The sequence below is a fragment of the Amborella trichopoda genome, chromosome 12 (genome assembly GCF_054954075.1).
Source record: "Amborella trichopoda isolate Santa Cruz 75 chromosome 12, AtrichopodaSantaCruz75HAP2 v2.0, whole genome shotgun sequence".
Classification (NCBI taxonomy): domain Eukaryota; kingdom Viridiplantae; phylum Streptophyta; class Magnoliopsida; order Amborellales; family Amborellaceae; genus Amborella; species Amborella trichopoda.
Window position 1 is genome coordinate 48,299,439 of NC_142347.1, and position 14,755 is coordinate 48,314,193.

Here is a 14,755-nt window from a genome sequence, read left to right on the forward strand (position 1 = left end):
TCCAACTGGTCATCTCGATCTTGATATGAATGAATATGAAGAAAAAAAAGAATTTCAAGCTAAAAAAAAAAATGCATCTTGCAACGAGTTATCTGGACCGTCTATTTTCAAGTTTTTCTAGATCCGTTTGATCTGTATCGATTGGAGATATCTGAGCTCTCTCTTTGCCGGCCGCATTTGTGTTCCCATGAAGCAAAGAAAGCCATTGAAAGTGTTGGTAAGACATTGTTCTCATTCCTCCTCTGTCCCTATGTCTCTATCATGATAGATGAATATGACGACTCTCGTTACTCAAACGAGACCTGTGAATCAGTAGAAACCTATTTCTCTCCTAAATGCTATGCTTTGGCCAATGCATTAAAGGTCACAAAGGCCGAGAACTCGAGGTCCTACACTTTTTCCATGGTCTCTAACCAGAAAATAACTGACCACTTTAATGGTGCTCCCCTTTACTGGACCTTTCACATTGCAGAGAAGAACTCAGGGAGCATAGAAGACGAAGACCGGTACTTTGAGCTCACATTCAGCAAAAAACACAGAAAAATGGTAAGCAACTCTTACATTCCCCATGTGATGGCTGAGGCCTCATTGCTGGAAATGAGAAACAGAGAGATGAGCCTCTACACCAACAGGGCTGCAGACCATGAGGGCGGGAAATGGTCCCCTGTCTCGTTCTCGCACCCATCGACTTTGGACACCCTGGCGTTCGATTCCTCGATGAAAACAAGGATTAAGAATGATTTGATGAGGTTTGTGCATCAAAAGGAGTATTACAAGAAAGTGGGTAGAGCACGGAAGAGGGGTTATCTGCTCTTCGGGCCACCAGGGACCGGAAAGACCAGCCTGATCGTGGCCATTGCCAATTTCCTGAATTTCGACATTTACGATCTCGAATTGAGATCAGTTATGAGCAATTTCAGGCTCCGGAAGCTCCTCACTTGGACAAACAGCAAGTCAATTATCGCCATTGAGGATATCGATTGCTCGCGGGACCTCGTGAACAGGGAAAAGAAGGCGAAGGCCAAGAGAGAGGAGGAGGAGGAAATTGGAGGGAGGAGGGAAGAGAGAAGATAAGAAGAGTTTGGTGAGCCTCTCTGGGGTATTGAATTTTGTGGATGGGTTGTGGTCTTCTTGTGGGGGAGAGAGATTGATTATTTTTACCACTAATCACAAGGAGAAGCTTGACCCTGCGCTGCTCAGGCCTGGTAGAATGGATCTGCACATTCATTTGTCATACTGTGGATTTGAGGCTTTCAAGGTTTTGGGCAAGAACTATGTGGGATTGGAGGATCACCCATTAAAGGAGAAGGTGGGGGAAGCTTTGAGAGAGGTTGAGGTGACACCAGCTGAGGTTGCAGAGTGGTTCATGGGCTACAAAGAGGACCCAGATTTGGCCAAGGAGACTCTGCTGAATGAGCTGCTCAAGAGGCAAGCTGGTGAGACTGAGGTTCCACAGGTGGGTGTTGAGGAAAATGCAGCTATGGAAGTTGGGGAAGATGCAGTGTTAGGCAGTTGTGATTAGGTTACAATGTTGGGATTATTGATGTCTTCTCTCTCTTTCACACATAGGATTTAGGATTATTGAGGTTCTCTCTCTCTCTCTCTCTCAGGAAGATGCAGTGTTAAACAGGGGTGATTAGGTCACAGGATTGGGATTATTAACTCCCTCTCTCTTGTATCTACTAGGGTTGTTAGGTTGTGGGCTCCTAGCCATTTTGAAGTTCCCTGTGACAATGTTGGGGTTAAATGAAATTTTTGAATGCATATTACCTTAAACTCTATATGTAATCATCAGAAACCATGCTGCTTTGGAGCCTGATTCTAATATTTTACAGGGAAAGTACTAGGTATATACAATTTTCTGGGCCGTCCATTTTCAAATGCTCAGATATCTTCTCTTTCTTTAGTATGGCAAATTCTTCTTGGTTCTTTATAAATCTTGGAGCCTACTAGTAGTACCTTGTATTGTTTCCTAATACAAGTGTTTACTCACCTGAAAATGGCAAAAACAAGAAACGCAAGGGAAAAAGGCCAAAAAGTTATATGCTCCGTGGGAGTATGATGTACATCTATTATCTGTTTAAAATCTTGTCGAGTATCTTTTGCCGGAGGAGCAAGAGGGAGTAGGCTATATGATCTTGAAAAAAGTAAAGTTGTTAGTCAAGTTTGGTCTTGCACAAAAAAGGCCATGGAGGTCAATAGGGGTGGGATCGGCATCCACCAAGTTCAGATATGGATCCGAATAATATACATCGGATTTAGGTTCAAACCGGATATTTGATATTTGGATATGGATCTAAATACATCAGATCTGGATTCAGATCTGAATCCAGATCCAAATTATATATATACTATTATAAAAACAATTATTTATATGAAATAAAAATTTCCTATAAAAAAAACCGGGTTGGAACTGGATCTGCATTCAGGTGGGATATAGGTTGGATCCACCTGCACCCAGATCCGATCTTACTTTCAATTCGGATTTGATTTTTGGATCTGCATCCAAATTTCGAATCCAGAGTCCATACCCAAATCTAAATAGGGTCCGAAATCCGGGTTTAAAGCGGGTCAATTCTCACACCTAGAGGTCAAGAACATAGAGTGGCCATTGCATCTATGCATTGCATTAGGCATGCCTCTTTGCTGTGCACTTTCTCCTCTCTTTTTATAGAGATTTTGTCACTAAGTTTCAAATAAGGATGAAGTTTCTATATGGCCAAGGGTTTATGGAAACAAACTAAAGCGTCAACTAAAATTTTCATCTATAAAGCATTTTCGGCAATGGAAATATTCATGACAGTTCAAAAATCAATTTCCAACACCGATAATTAAATTTGAAACTAAAAAAATATACTGATCTTGAGAATCTATGAATACTTATTTTTAGAGTAAGATAAATGATCTAGATAATTTATTATTATATATATATATCATTTTTAAAGCTTGAAATTTCATTTTTTTGGCAACCACAATGTTCGAGTGGAGATGATCGATGTAAGATTTTCTAATACTTGAATCACAGTTTTGGATGAGTCATGAGATGAGGCTCTATTTATTTTGATTAGGCTACAGCCCTATCAAGCCATTTTCTTTGAAAAAGTTGTTAAAAGTACAATGTCATTTGCGAATATCCATCCACGTGACAACTTGAATAGTAAATGCTGGGCGATTTGCTCAATTAATATGTTCGTATGGGTGTTTTAAAACATTAATTTGTATCAGGAATTTTCCATCCAGATTGATTTTTATTGGTAGATGATTTTTTTTCCCAGACATATTACAATTGCCTGATAGTCAAGTGTGTAATTTTATTATTATTTATTTGCTTGATTTATGGCTGATTTATCAATCCGGAATGCTAATACAGACTTATTAGGATCCAAATTCTAAAACACTAGTACAAAAACATTGTCTTTATAAATCGAAAGGGAGCATTGATCTAATCTGGGTGTCAATAGGGGTCATGTGTTGAAGAAAGGAGGATGAGATAAGGTGCTTAGCCGGTTGTTAGCCATTAATCCTTACACTAAACACTCTCTATCATTCTCTACCTTGAATGCTATTGTAGCGGTGCAAATGGGTCTGGTTACCTATCCTAGAGTGGGAGCTTGAGGACTTGGGAGGTCCGGATGGGCCGAGGTTAATCAAGTCGGACCCGCTATGTACAAGGCTTAGAGTCAGACTTGGATATCCTATCGGTTACGGGTTGGGTTGCATGACAACGTCTATATGGGTTCAAGCTATACTTGGACTCAAACTTGGTTGGGTCAGGATCTCTAGGATCAAGACCTGATTTTCCATATCCATTATCATGATCTAGACCTAGCACCAAACCCTGCCATCCTAGCCTAATTATGCTTTCTATTATGTTTTACTTTTATTAAAGGATCACTAAACTAAATTAATATTTTTAAGAAACAGTAGCTTTTCTAAAGGATACGGTTAGCATGCAGGCGAAGCCCGCACATGTAGAAATGCAGGCCCTTTAATGAATTTATTTTTTATATAGAATTCGATCCTAATTTTTAGAGGATATATAATTTTTAACATGGACATGATTAATCTGTATAAATAAATAAATTTTAAAAACTAGAAATAATAATTTCATTGAGAAAACATTTGGAACGTTAGTTTCCATTGTTTTTAGATGGACCACTTATTTGTATCTATCTTTAAGATGGATGCTTTATGCTTTTGGACCGCATATGTAGAAATGTGATCCAGCCCACATGAAACAATTCTCCTTTTCTAAAATATTTCAATTTTTTGGAGCCTAAATATGGCTTCCACCAGGCCTCACTCTTACTTGATACTTTCATATGGTTGGCTCCAAGATTTGTTGTCAAGAGAAATTAGAAAGTGGAAAAAATGAAAATTTGTACAAAAATGGTGACTTCTTGCCATGTTTTATCTTTTCTTTTTTGTGAAGAATAATAAATTTTTTATTAAAGATGGGCATATAGTTAGGCTGATGCAAAAACGAAAGTACAAGCAAAGTCAATTTATATTTTGTGAAATATTGTTTTAAAAGTTTTATTAAGTGCGTCTCACAAAGATGTACACACGCTCTAAATTTCATAGCATTCCAATCTATAAAAAAAAAAATTGAAACACTACCGGATAATCGTGACCGTATGATGAACTTTAGACGGTGATGAGCATAGGCAAAATCACTGTTTATTTTTGTCTATAGGCGTTGGGAAGGCTTTTCCATATATATATATATATAAGTGTATCATTGAATAGATTCAAAGTTTTCTTTTTCTTTAACATTCTTGAATTTCATTGACACATCCCAATTTGACATTTAATGGCTAGGAATGATTATGACTTATTTGTAACAATGATAAATAGTATCATAGTATACAATAACATACATATGATTGGTCCATATATTTGTATAATTATATGGATTCAATTTGCCAAAAGATTTAATGTTTGTGCCAAAGTATGCTATCCATTCACTCTATCGAGTAAAACCTATTCTATATATATATATATATATATATATATATATATATATATATATCATTGAATAGATTAAAAGAAAAAAAATTAATATTCTCGAATTTCATTGACACATCCCAATTTGACATTTAATGACTAGGAATGATTATGAACTATTTGTAACAATGATAAATAGTATCATAGTATACAATAACATACATGTGAATGGTCCATATATTTATATAATTATATGGATTCAATTTAGCCAAAAGATTTAATGTTTGTGCTTGAGTATGTTATCTATTCATTCTATCGAGTAAAACCTATTTTAGAAATGATTTTAAGACCCCAAATTTTGGGATATAAACAATCAACGGAGTTATCACATCATAGCTTTTTTTCCAATTATTTGGGGTTAGCTACACAAATCACGGTCCACGATTCTTCTTTATCAAGGGTCATACCCTTAGTGAGGCCACAAGTCCCATATCTTTTCTCATTACTTCTTACTATGTTTTTTGGCCTACCCTTGCTTTTTTTTAGCCTTCCACTTAAACCAACTCGTACCTCTTAACCGGTTTGTATTGGGTATGTTCTAGATGATCAGCCCACTTAAGTCTGCTTTATCTCATCTTATTGCCTAATGGAGTCACACTTAAATTCTCCTATATGTATTCATTTAAAATTCTATCCCTTTTTGTTTTGTAACTCGTCCATTTCAACTTCTTTATCTCGATTATACTAGTCCTATGGGTATATTGTTTCTTGACTGCCCAACATTATGCAGCATAAAGCAAAGCTAGTCTCACAGTTGTCCTATAAAACTTTTCCTTCAACTTCATTGGCTTGAAACGAACACATAAAGCTCTAGTAACACATCTCCACTTCACCCACCAAAGTCTACTTCTATGGTGTATGAAGTCACAAACATCATAGTTTTGATCCATGAGACTCGAAGCAATGTCAACACAAAGTTCAAACTTTAGAGAGATACTCTAGAATTTAACCTTGATAAAAATATTTTCAAATTGCACTCTCTATGCACTTTAAAAAAATAACGTTTCAAGATTAAGCAAAGATTGTCCAATTTTTCAAGGGTGAGATCTAAGTGACTCAAAACTAAAATATTTCCTTTTGAAAATAACCATCTAGTGATTAGTGATTCTTAGGCAGTTCATTGAAAAATCCTCTTAATTAGGTGGGGGTAGGTGTACGGTATATGCTCGCAGGATTATAACACATGGGCAATCCGTGCATGCATTAGGGCTAACCTTTTTCCACAGTGATTTTGACACCTTATCCATATAATCCCAAGACTTCCAACCGTCCATTCAAAACTCTTTATAACTGGACACTGGTCTAGAGAGAATTAGAAGTGTTCTCAACTTCTCGCCTCAAACAATGGCTCAAGAAAAAGCGTTTGTTCATTGTAGTGCATTCTAGTGAGAGAATGAGATTAGTTCATTCTAATGCATTCTAGCAAGAGAATTAGAATTGTTATTTTGTTTCTTTCACTACTCTCTCTGTGTGAATTGTTAGTGGCTTTCCTTTGGTTAGAATTATCAGAAACCGTCTAAGGCTCTTTCCATGACATTTCCATTTTCCATGCATTTTATGCTTCCTAAATGTTTATGAATAATTGGATTCTCTTTCTTTCTGTCTCTCTCTATGCTTGTTATCTCTGAGTAAGTCCTCTATTATCCATAGTTTTTCTCACTTTTTTCTCTTCTCTCTGTGAATAAGGTTCCACTAGTTAGAATTTTCAGAAACAGTTAAGGCGAATTCACCTCTCATTTCTCAATTCTGATTGTAATGAACTAGGATTCACCTCCCCATTGTTGAGGCTGCCAAAACACTTAGAACCCACCTCTTCATTCCTCAGAAGAAGGGCATGGCTTCTGACTTCACCTTTCCATTGTTAAGGATCCCTAAACACGAATAACTCACTTATTCATTGCTAAGGCTCTTAAGCACTTACAATTCACCTCTCCATTTCTTCTTCTTCTTCTGGTATTTTTTAGCTTCTTGGGCATCTGTAGAGACTCTTTGCACTATAGATTTGACCAACATGGGAGGTTTGGGAGCTAAGATTAGTTCGATTGTAGTGTTGGTTGGATTGATTGCAAAATTTTCCCCAATACAAATAAGGCACGCCTTTGATCGAGTTATCCATCGTTTCATCCGTTCCCATTACAGACATGCTTGTATCATTATTGAAGAGATCGATTCTGATGGTTATTATTGTGAGGAATTCAGTTTAGTTCAAACCTACATTACCTCTCAACTCTGCAAATCAGTTCATGTTGTCAAGTTAATTCGGGGTAGGAACCCCCAAGCTTTTTCATTAGATGTCCAAACTAACCAGACTATTAGGGACCAATATGAGAAAATGTGGGTGCAATGGAAACTTTGTTCCAGTGGTCCTTCAAGGCAAGAGAAAAGGTATTTTGAGCTTATGTTTCATAAGGATTACCATGATCTTGCACTTGAATTTTATATCCCATATGTGTTTGAGAAGGGAGCTGAAGTTCAAGGAGCGAAGAGAGTGTTGTGTACCAATAGATCGATGAATGGTGATGGCGGTTTATGGTCCACTGTGGATTTTCATCTTCCTTCTACGTTCGATACGATAGCCGTGAATAATGAGGTAAAGAATAGTTTGAAGAAAGATTTGGTGAAGTTTAGCGAAGCAAAGGAGTTGTATGTGGAGGCAGGTAGAGCATGGAAGAGGAGTTATTTGATCCATGGACCATCGGGAACGGGAAAGACTACCTTAGTTGCTGCAATTGCCAATGAGTTGTGCTTTAATCTCTATGATATAGACTTGGGTAGTGTACATAATAATTTTCATTTGAGGAAACTTCTCATATCCACGAGGGAGAGGTCAGTGATTGTTTTCGAGGATATTGACAAATGGGTTGTTAAGAGAGAGGGAGCAGAGAATCAGAGAGTCGAAGAAGGTTATATTATACAAAAAATTGGAGGAGGGGAGGCTTTGATCACCATGACTGGGCTTTTGAATTTGATAGATGGATTGTGGTCTTCTTGTTTCCTATGTGAGAAGGTAATGGTGTTTACAGCTACAAATATAGAAAATTTGGACCCCTCATTATTGAGGCCCGGCAGGATGGACATGCACATGACCCTAACTTACACTCGACCTTTGGACTTTGAGGCACTCACAAATAAATATTTCGATTTGGAGAATGATGAGATTGAAGTTAGTATTAGAACCAACATGCAGAAGATTAAGGACTTGCTCAACAATTTGAATATCATACCTGCTGAGATAGCTGAAGTGTTTATGCGGTACAGTGGTGATCCTGCAAAAGCTATGGAGATGTTGATGTGGAAATTGAATGGGACCATTGTTTGAAAGTGCACAGTATCACAAGAGTACATAGTTACAAAATATTCTTGATTAGTGACTGGAATACTGGATCACAGTGAACTTCTTGTGTCTGATGTACACATCTTTTTTGTGTGATATTTTGGGCTTGGAACTATACTAGTTTTCCTATGAACCACTCCCATTCTAAACATCATCTTTTGGGTTTTGTTTTCATAAAAGAATTCTTATGCTACTAGACATTAAGAAAAATATTTATGTTGCCAATGGCCCTGTTTTGTACTACTTTGGAAAGAATGTGCATGTGCTATGTGCTCTGCAGTTAAGTTCTTATTTGAGTTTCCTTCATGAGTTGATGGGGTTGTATAAACTGGATTGTTTGTTTTGAAGGAAGGTTTCATAGAATATACTCCATGTAAACATTGTTTGAGTTGCATTATGCTAAAATGCCTCCTTAGTTTAATTTCACGTGAAAATTTACATATTGAATAGCTAGAGTTTTCACCCATAGTGGTATATGCTTCCTTAGATACTATAAGAATTCATATTCATGTACTATAAAAGGTTTTAGAAAACTTCATGGGTTAAAGGACCAAGCTTGATTTGAAAAATGAAACTTCAGTTCTGTAGTAATATTTTGCAGACTGCATTTTCATGCCAAGTCTGTTCTTCAGAAATTTTCTGTATCTTCCTGTATTTTCATGCACAAAAAAAAAAATGAAAATATCTTAATGATTGTTGGGATTCTCATTTACTTTCCAAATTTGTATCAGTTGTAGTCGTTTGGGGAATAGGGGATATGAATTGTATTGGTTTAGGGGAATTATTCTTGGATTCTTCATTCTTTATTTTGATTATAGAAGAACTTCTAATATTGTAATCAAGATCTTGCAGTATTTTTTTTTTTTCTTTAAAGAAGTAGAAGCAAGACAAGAAAGGATAAGTGTAGCTAAGATGAGGATGTTGAGATGGATGAGTAGCAAGACAAGATAAGATAGAATTTGGGATGAATACATACAAGGGAACTTAGGTGTAGCTTCAATAGGCGATAAGATGAGCGAAAGTAGACTTAGGCGACCTGGCCATGTGCAGCGTAGATCTAACATATAACCAGTTAGGAGGTGTAATTTGGTTCAAACTCTAAAAAGTAAAAAAGAAGACCCAAAAGGATATGGATGGAAGTAGTGAGAAAATATATGGTGGTTTTTGGTCTCATTGAGGGTATGGCTTTTGATAGAAAAAAATGGAAGAACAGGATTCATGTAAGTAACCTCAAATTGGAAACAGGCTTGGATGATGATGATGATGAAAGAAGTAGGAGAAAGGGGAGAGAAGTATGAGAGGAAGATGGGGTTGTTGTTTACTGTTGTATTTGGATAAGGTTGCTGCATGTAATGGTGGGTTTAGCAGCCATCTGAGATGAATTGATCCCGCCATCAATGTGCCCCTCAACAGTAATGTCTTCCAAGTCCCAACTGGGTAAAATGCTCCTCATCAAGTTTTTTCATGCCATGTCTTTGTTTGAACTCTCTCTCTCATGGATCACCCAGAGTCTGTTTGAATACCGTGCTCTATTGACCTGCAAAGGTGAGCACCGGTGTCATTCTGGGTTTATTACAGATGAAAGTATCATGCTGATGGAATCATTACAAACTAGAGCTTTACCATTTACTTCTGATTATATTCATCACTGCACCATCACGAACATGAAGGTTTGTACTAATTTCTGATTCAACTTCCTAGCCAACATAAATTGTTGTTACTATCTGTAGAATATTTATTTCTTGAAAATCATTTTGAATTTGAAATATTCTGTACTGTTGAATTTGTTTGTCTCTTTAAAATTTTGTTATTCTTGAAAACAGTTAAATTGTGTCTTTCTATTATTAATTCTCTACATTTGATGCTGTTTTATCACTGAAGCATTCTTTGTCCTCTGTGTAGTTTGATATGAAGTACACCCTATGAATCTGGGATAGGAAACACTACATACCAGTTCTCTTTTAAAATTCCTCCATATGTTGGTCTGGAGGTTCCTTACTTCTCGTAGCTTATCAGTTTATGAAGAGATACAAGCATTTTGGCATTGGCTATCTTATTCTTTTCCGGAAATTTGCAATTTATTTTACTTTTAAAAGAAAAGGTTATTTAATGGCTCGACAAAATTAGAATTTGTGAGAAATATCATTGGTAGAGGTTATTTAATGGCTCGACAAGTATGAAATATTATATAAATCTATTTTATCATTGGTGAATCTTGCAGTAGCCACATGGTATGCCACATGATCAATCCCCTATCTTGTATATGTACATTCCTACCTGGACACTGATAATGGGGCCAAAATAGGGTTTACAAAATTCATCTTTGGCAGTGGCTTGTTCCATTATTTCAAAAAATTTACAAATTCATGGCCTGGATGGGAATTGCATGGTTTTTTTTGGGTAAATAAAAAAGTTCACCCCAAGAGAATGGATCTTGATATCTCTTGTAGAGAGGTCTTTTTAGAAGTGCATGGCTTTAGTTTGACCTTGATAATGTTTGTTTTTCTGCATAGAAATCATAGATAGATTTTGGTTTCTAACAAAATGCCTGACCACCATCAGGCCAACCCACATGAGTGAATAGTATATACAGTGTTTGAAAACCGGACTTGGGATTGGACTCTTCAGGTTCCTGAGCTCAAGTCAGAGTCCAATTCTGCTGGGTTGAATCGCCCAACTCAACAAGGTTGGGCTGTCGACTCGGCCAAGTTTCAATGAAAATATATAAGAAATGTTTGGCTCGGTTCCAACTCACCTGGTCCGGATTGGCATACTGCCAGTTCCGAGCAGCTCGGGCGAGTCTAAGCTTGAGTGATGATTTTCTAATTGCTGGTTCTGTGTTGGATACATTTCATATGCTGCCAATTAACCATCTCATGATAATGTCCAATTGGATACACGGAGGGTTTGTTCAGAATTGTGCTACCTAGCAAGCTTGAATATTGAGAGCACGCAATCATGAGATTGACTTTTGTGAGTACTTGAGATCTATATATCTCCTCTTTGGAAAATAGTTTATCAGTAATTAGTACTTTGGGTGAGAAATCTATGGTCCATTAGGTCATCACCATCTAGAGAAATGATGGAGTGATTCATTATATGTTTTAGATTCTAAATCCATGGAAACCATTAGACCGGGAGCTGCAAATTCATGATCGGATTGGACTGGCTGGTTCAACCGGTGCCTTGGCTGATATGTCTAAAGCAAAATCAAGTTTAGTCGAAAAGCAATAAAAATCAGCATTTGTCTAGTTTTTGGCCAGCTTATTAGTCTATCGTGAACGATTAGACCGGATGAGCAGAGTTTTACAAATTTTTTGTAATATATTTAATATTTTGAAATTATTATCTTATTCTTTTTATCTTTCTAAAATTCAGTGCAACTATTCAACTAACAACCACATTGTTTTGAGCTAACAATCACTTTGCAATATATTATACCAGGGGGGAGTATAAGTACAATATGCTCGCTCCATTAGGAGAACATAAGCATATGTTTTTACCTTTATTAAAAGGAAAAAGTGTATATAAGGTTGCAACCTTAAAAATTAAAGGTGCACCTCAAAAATCCATTGGAAAAGGTTGTTAATGTTGAAAACTCTAATTGATCATCTCAACATCGAGACGTATGAATATGAAAAAAAAAAGATTTTGTCCTAAAAATAGTGCATCTTGCAACACATTATCTAGACCGTCTATTTTCAAGATTTTCATATGCATATAGATCTACTGGATTTTAACCATTTTTGGAGTTTAAAATTTTATAATTAGATACGAAAATATATTTTGAGATAATCTTAAGAATTTTTTACATCAAAATTACTTGTTATGATAGAGGGGCACCTTACTTGAATTGTTTAAGGTTGCAATCTTATAGAAGCCACACCCTCATTAAAAATAAAAAGAGCAAAAAAAAATGGATAGAGGAAAACATGGAACATCCAAGGGAATCTTCGTGATGAAGGAACGGAAACGTGAACATTGTCCAACTTGTCACATAAAACAAATAGTATGGGCCCTCTCACTAGGATCTCCACACAAAAATAATGGCCATTAAAATAGATAAATAAAAAAAACAAGGGGAAAATACAAAACACAAGAAAAAAGCCCAACTTTTGTTGACTTTCCTCACCTTCCTTGCATTCTCTCTGTCTCTCTCTCCTTCATCTTTAGACACTTCAAACATGTCTCCACTTCCTCTTTGTTTCTCTCATCGTTTATAGCCCTTGTCCACATTTTCTCAGTCATTTTCTCTCACCTTTAGAGTTTAGACCCCTCGAGCAACACGCTTTGTTCATACACAAAGCAAAGCAATTGTTTGAGCAACAATGGATTGGCAATCACTGGGCTCAGTCTTAGCTTCCATTGTGTTTCTAAGAGAGATTTTACACAATTATCTCCCACCCCAAGTGAGAGATGCAATAAACCGCTTGACCAAGAAGCTCTTCACCTTCTTCTTCCACCCCAATATCTCCATAATTGTTGAGGAAAATGCATCAGGCCACACAAATGAGCCCTATGAGGCCATTCAAACCTACCTTGCACCAAAGTGCTATGCTTCAGCTAATGTGTTAAAGCTTTGGAAGGGTAAAAACTCTAGGTCCCATACCTTTTCAATGGATTCTCACCAAAAACTCACTGACCTTTATAAGGGTGTTCCCCTTCAATGGACCTTTCACTGCACCCAGAAGAAGAGTGGGGACCAACCATATTCTCAGACCTATGAGAATCGGTACTTCGAGCTCTCGTTCCATCGGAAGTATCGCGACATCGTGAGTAATTCCTATATCCCTTATGTTATCACCGAGGCCGAGCAATTAGCCATGAAGAACAGAGAAATGAAGCTGTATGTCAACAAGATCAGCGATCGCTATAACCGGCTGTGGTCCTCTGTGACTCTGTCTCATCCTTCTACGCTCCATACGTTAGCCATTGATCCCAAGCTCAAATCCGAAATAAAGGATGATTTGACGAGGTTTGTTAACAGAAAAGAGTTCTATAGGGGAGTTGGACGGTCATGGAAGCGGGGCTATTTGCTCTACGGGCCTCCGGGTACTGGTAAGACTAGCTTGATTGCAGCCATAGCCAATTTCTTGGACTTTGACATATACGATCTCGAGTTGAGGACTGTGAGGGACAACTCCCAGCTGAGGGAGCTCCTCACTTCCACGAAGAGCAAATCAATCATTGTTGTTGAAGACATCGACTGTTCTTTGGACCTCACGAATAGGAGAGTGATGGAGAAGGAGAAAAGAGAGGAAAAGCCAGGGCAAAGGGAGAAAACCGACGAGGCAGCGTTCACAACGAGCCTGGTGAGCCTCTCGGGTGTTCTCAACTTTGTCGATGGGCTGTGGTCCTCCTGTGGAGGGGAGAGGATAATGATCTTCACCACTAACCATAAAGAGAACCTTGATCCAGCTCTGCTGAGGCCTGGTAGAATGGACAAGCATATACTGTTATCTTATTGTGAGTTTGAGGCATTTAAGATTTTAGCAAATAATTATTGTGGACTCAGTGGAGAGCACCCACTGATGAAGGAGGTGGAGGAGGCTTTAAGAGTTGTTCAAGTGACACCAGCTGAGATTGCAGAGTTGTTCATGGGCAGTTGTGATGATCCTGACTTGGCCATGGAGACTGTGTTAGAAGACTTGCAAAAGAGACAAGCTATTAAAAATGAGAGCCTCAAGTTCAATTTGGATTTTGAGATTTTGAGATCTTGACTGCCCCCGAAATTATGTGAATCACTTATGAATAATTATTTAAGTTGCAGTGTCTTTCTCAGTAGGCAACTAAATCTTGCTTAACTGAGGTACTTATTTCTTGCCTTTTTTTGTTTTTCCTTCCTTTTGCCTTTGATGTCTTCTTTTTTTTCTATCTTTTGGGGATTATGCCATATGCTTCATAACTAGATAAAAGCAATTAAATACTAACCCTGAGATGGATTTAGTTATAACAGAGATAGTAATAGTTCTTTTGCATATTCCGGTTCTATTATCAGAATCCCTTCAGGAAAGTGTGATTGCTGCAAAAGATATTAACTTAAAACAATTATGATTAAGTCATTGTCTTTCTTGGTAGGCAACTAAGTCTAGCATAATTGAGGATTTGTTATATGATTCTACTTCTTTTATGGTGCATTTTGTTCGTGAAAATGCGGCCCAAAAGCTGCACCTTCTTGAGGTTCCAGAGCGGCAGCTTCCAATGGGTAGCAAAGGAAGCCTGCTTTCGGTTTCTTACAATATTTAGGAAGCTGCAGGGAGCAGCCGATTCCAAAATAACATAGCACTTCCGTTATGAAACGCACCCTAATGTCTTATTTTTCTCTTTTGGGAGTCATACCAAATGCTTCTAAATCTGATTACCATCATCTGAACTTTTTTTCCCAACTATGCTTCATAGCTAGATAAATAAAAG

The 14,755-nt window shown here is 37.3% G+C and overlaps 1 protein-coding gene and 2 non-coding genes across 3 annotated transcripts; all 3 read left to right on the top strand.

The window, feature by feature from the left end:
- Positions 1-203: 203 nt before the first annotated feature.
- LOC18435622 (AAA-ATPase At3g28510) lies at positions 204-1,781 on the top strand. Its single transcript, XR_002281145.2, has one exon. It is a non-coding gene; the product is annotated as an AAA-ATPase At3g28510 (transcript).
- Positions 1,782-6,285: 4,504 nt separating this feature from the next.
- Positions 6,286-8,632, top strand: LOC18435624 (protein HYPER-SENSITIVITY-RELATED 4). Its single transcript, XM_011625562.3, has one exon. It carries the CDS (start codon positions 7,019-7,021, stop codon positions 8,324-8,326), a length of 1,308 nt encoding a protein of 435 aa, XP_011623864.1. The 5' UTR covers positions 6,286-7,018; the 3' UTR covers positions 8,327-8,632.
- A 3,955-nt stretch (positions 8,633-12,587) lies between these two features.
- Positions 12,588-14,291, top strand: LOC18435625 (AAA-ATPase At3g50940). Its single transcript, XR_016045417.1, has one exon. It is a non-coding gene; the product is annotated as an AAA-ATPase At3g50940 (transcript).
- Positions 14,292-14,755: the final 464 nt, after the last annotated feature.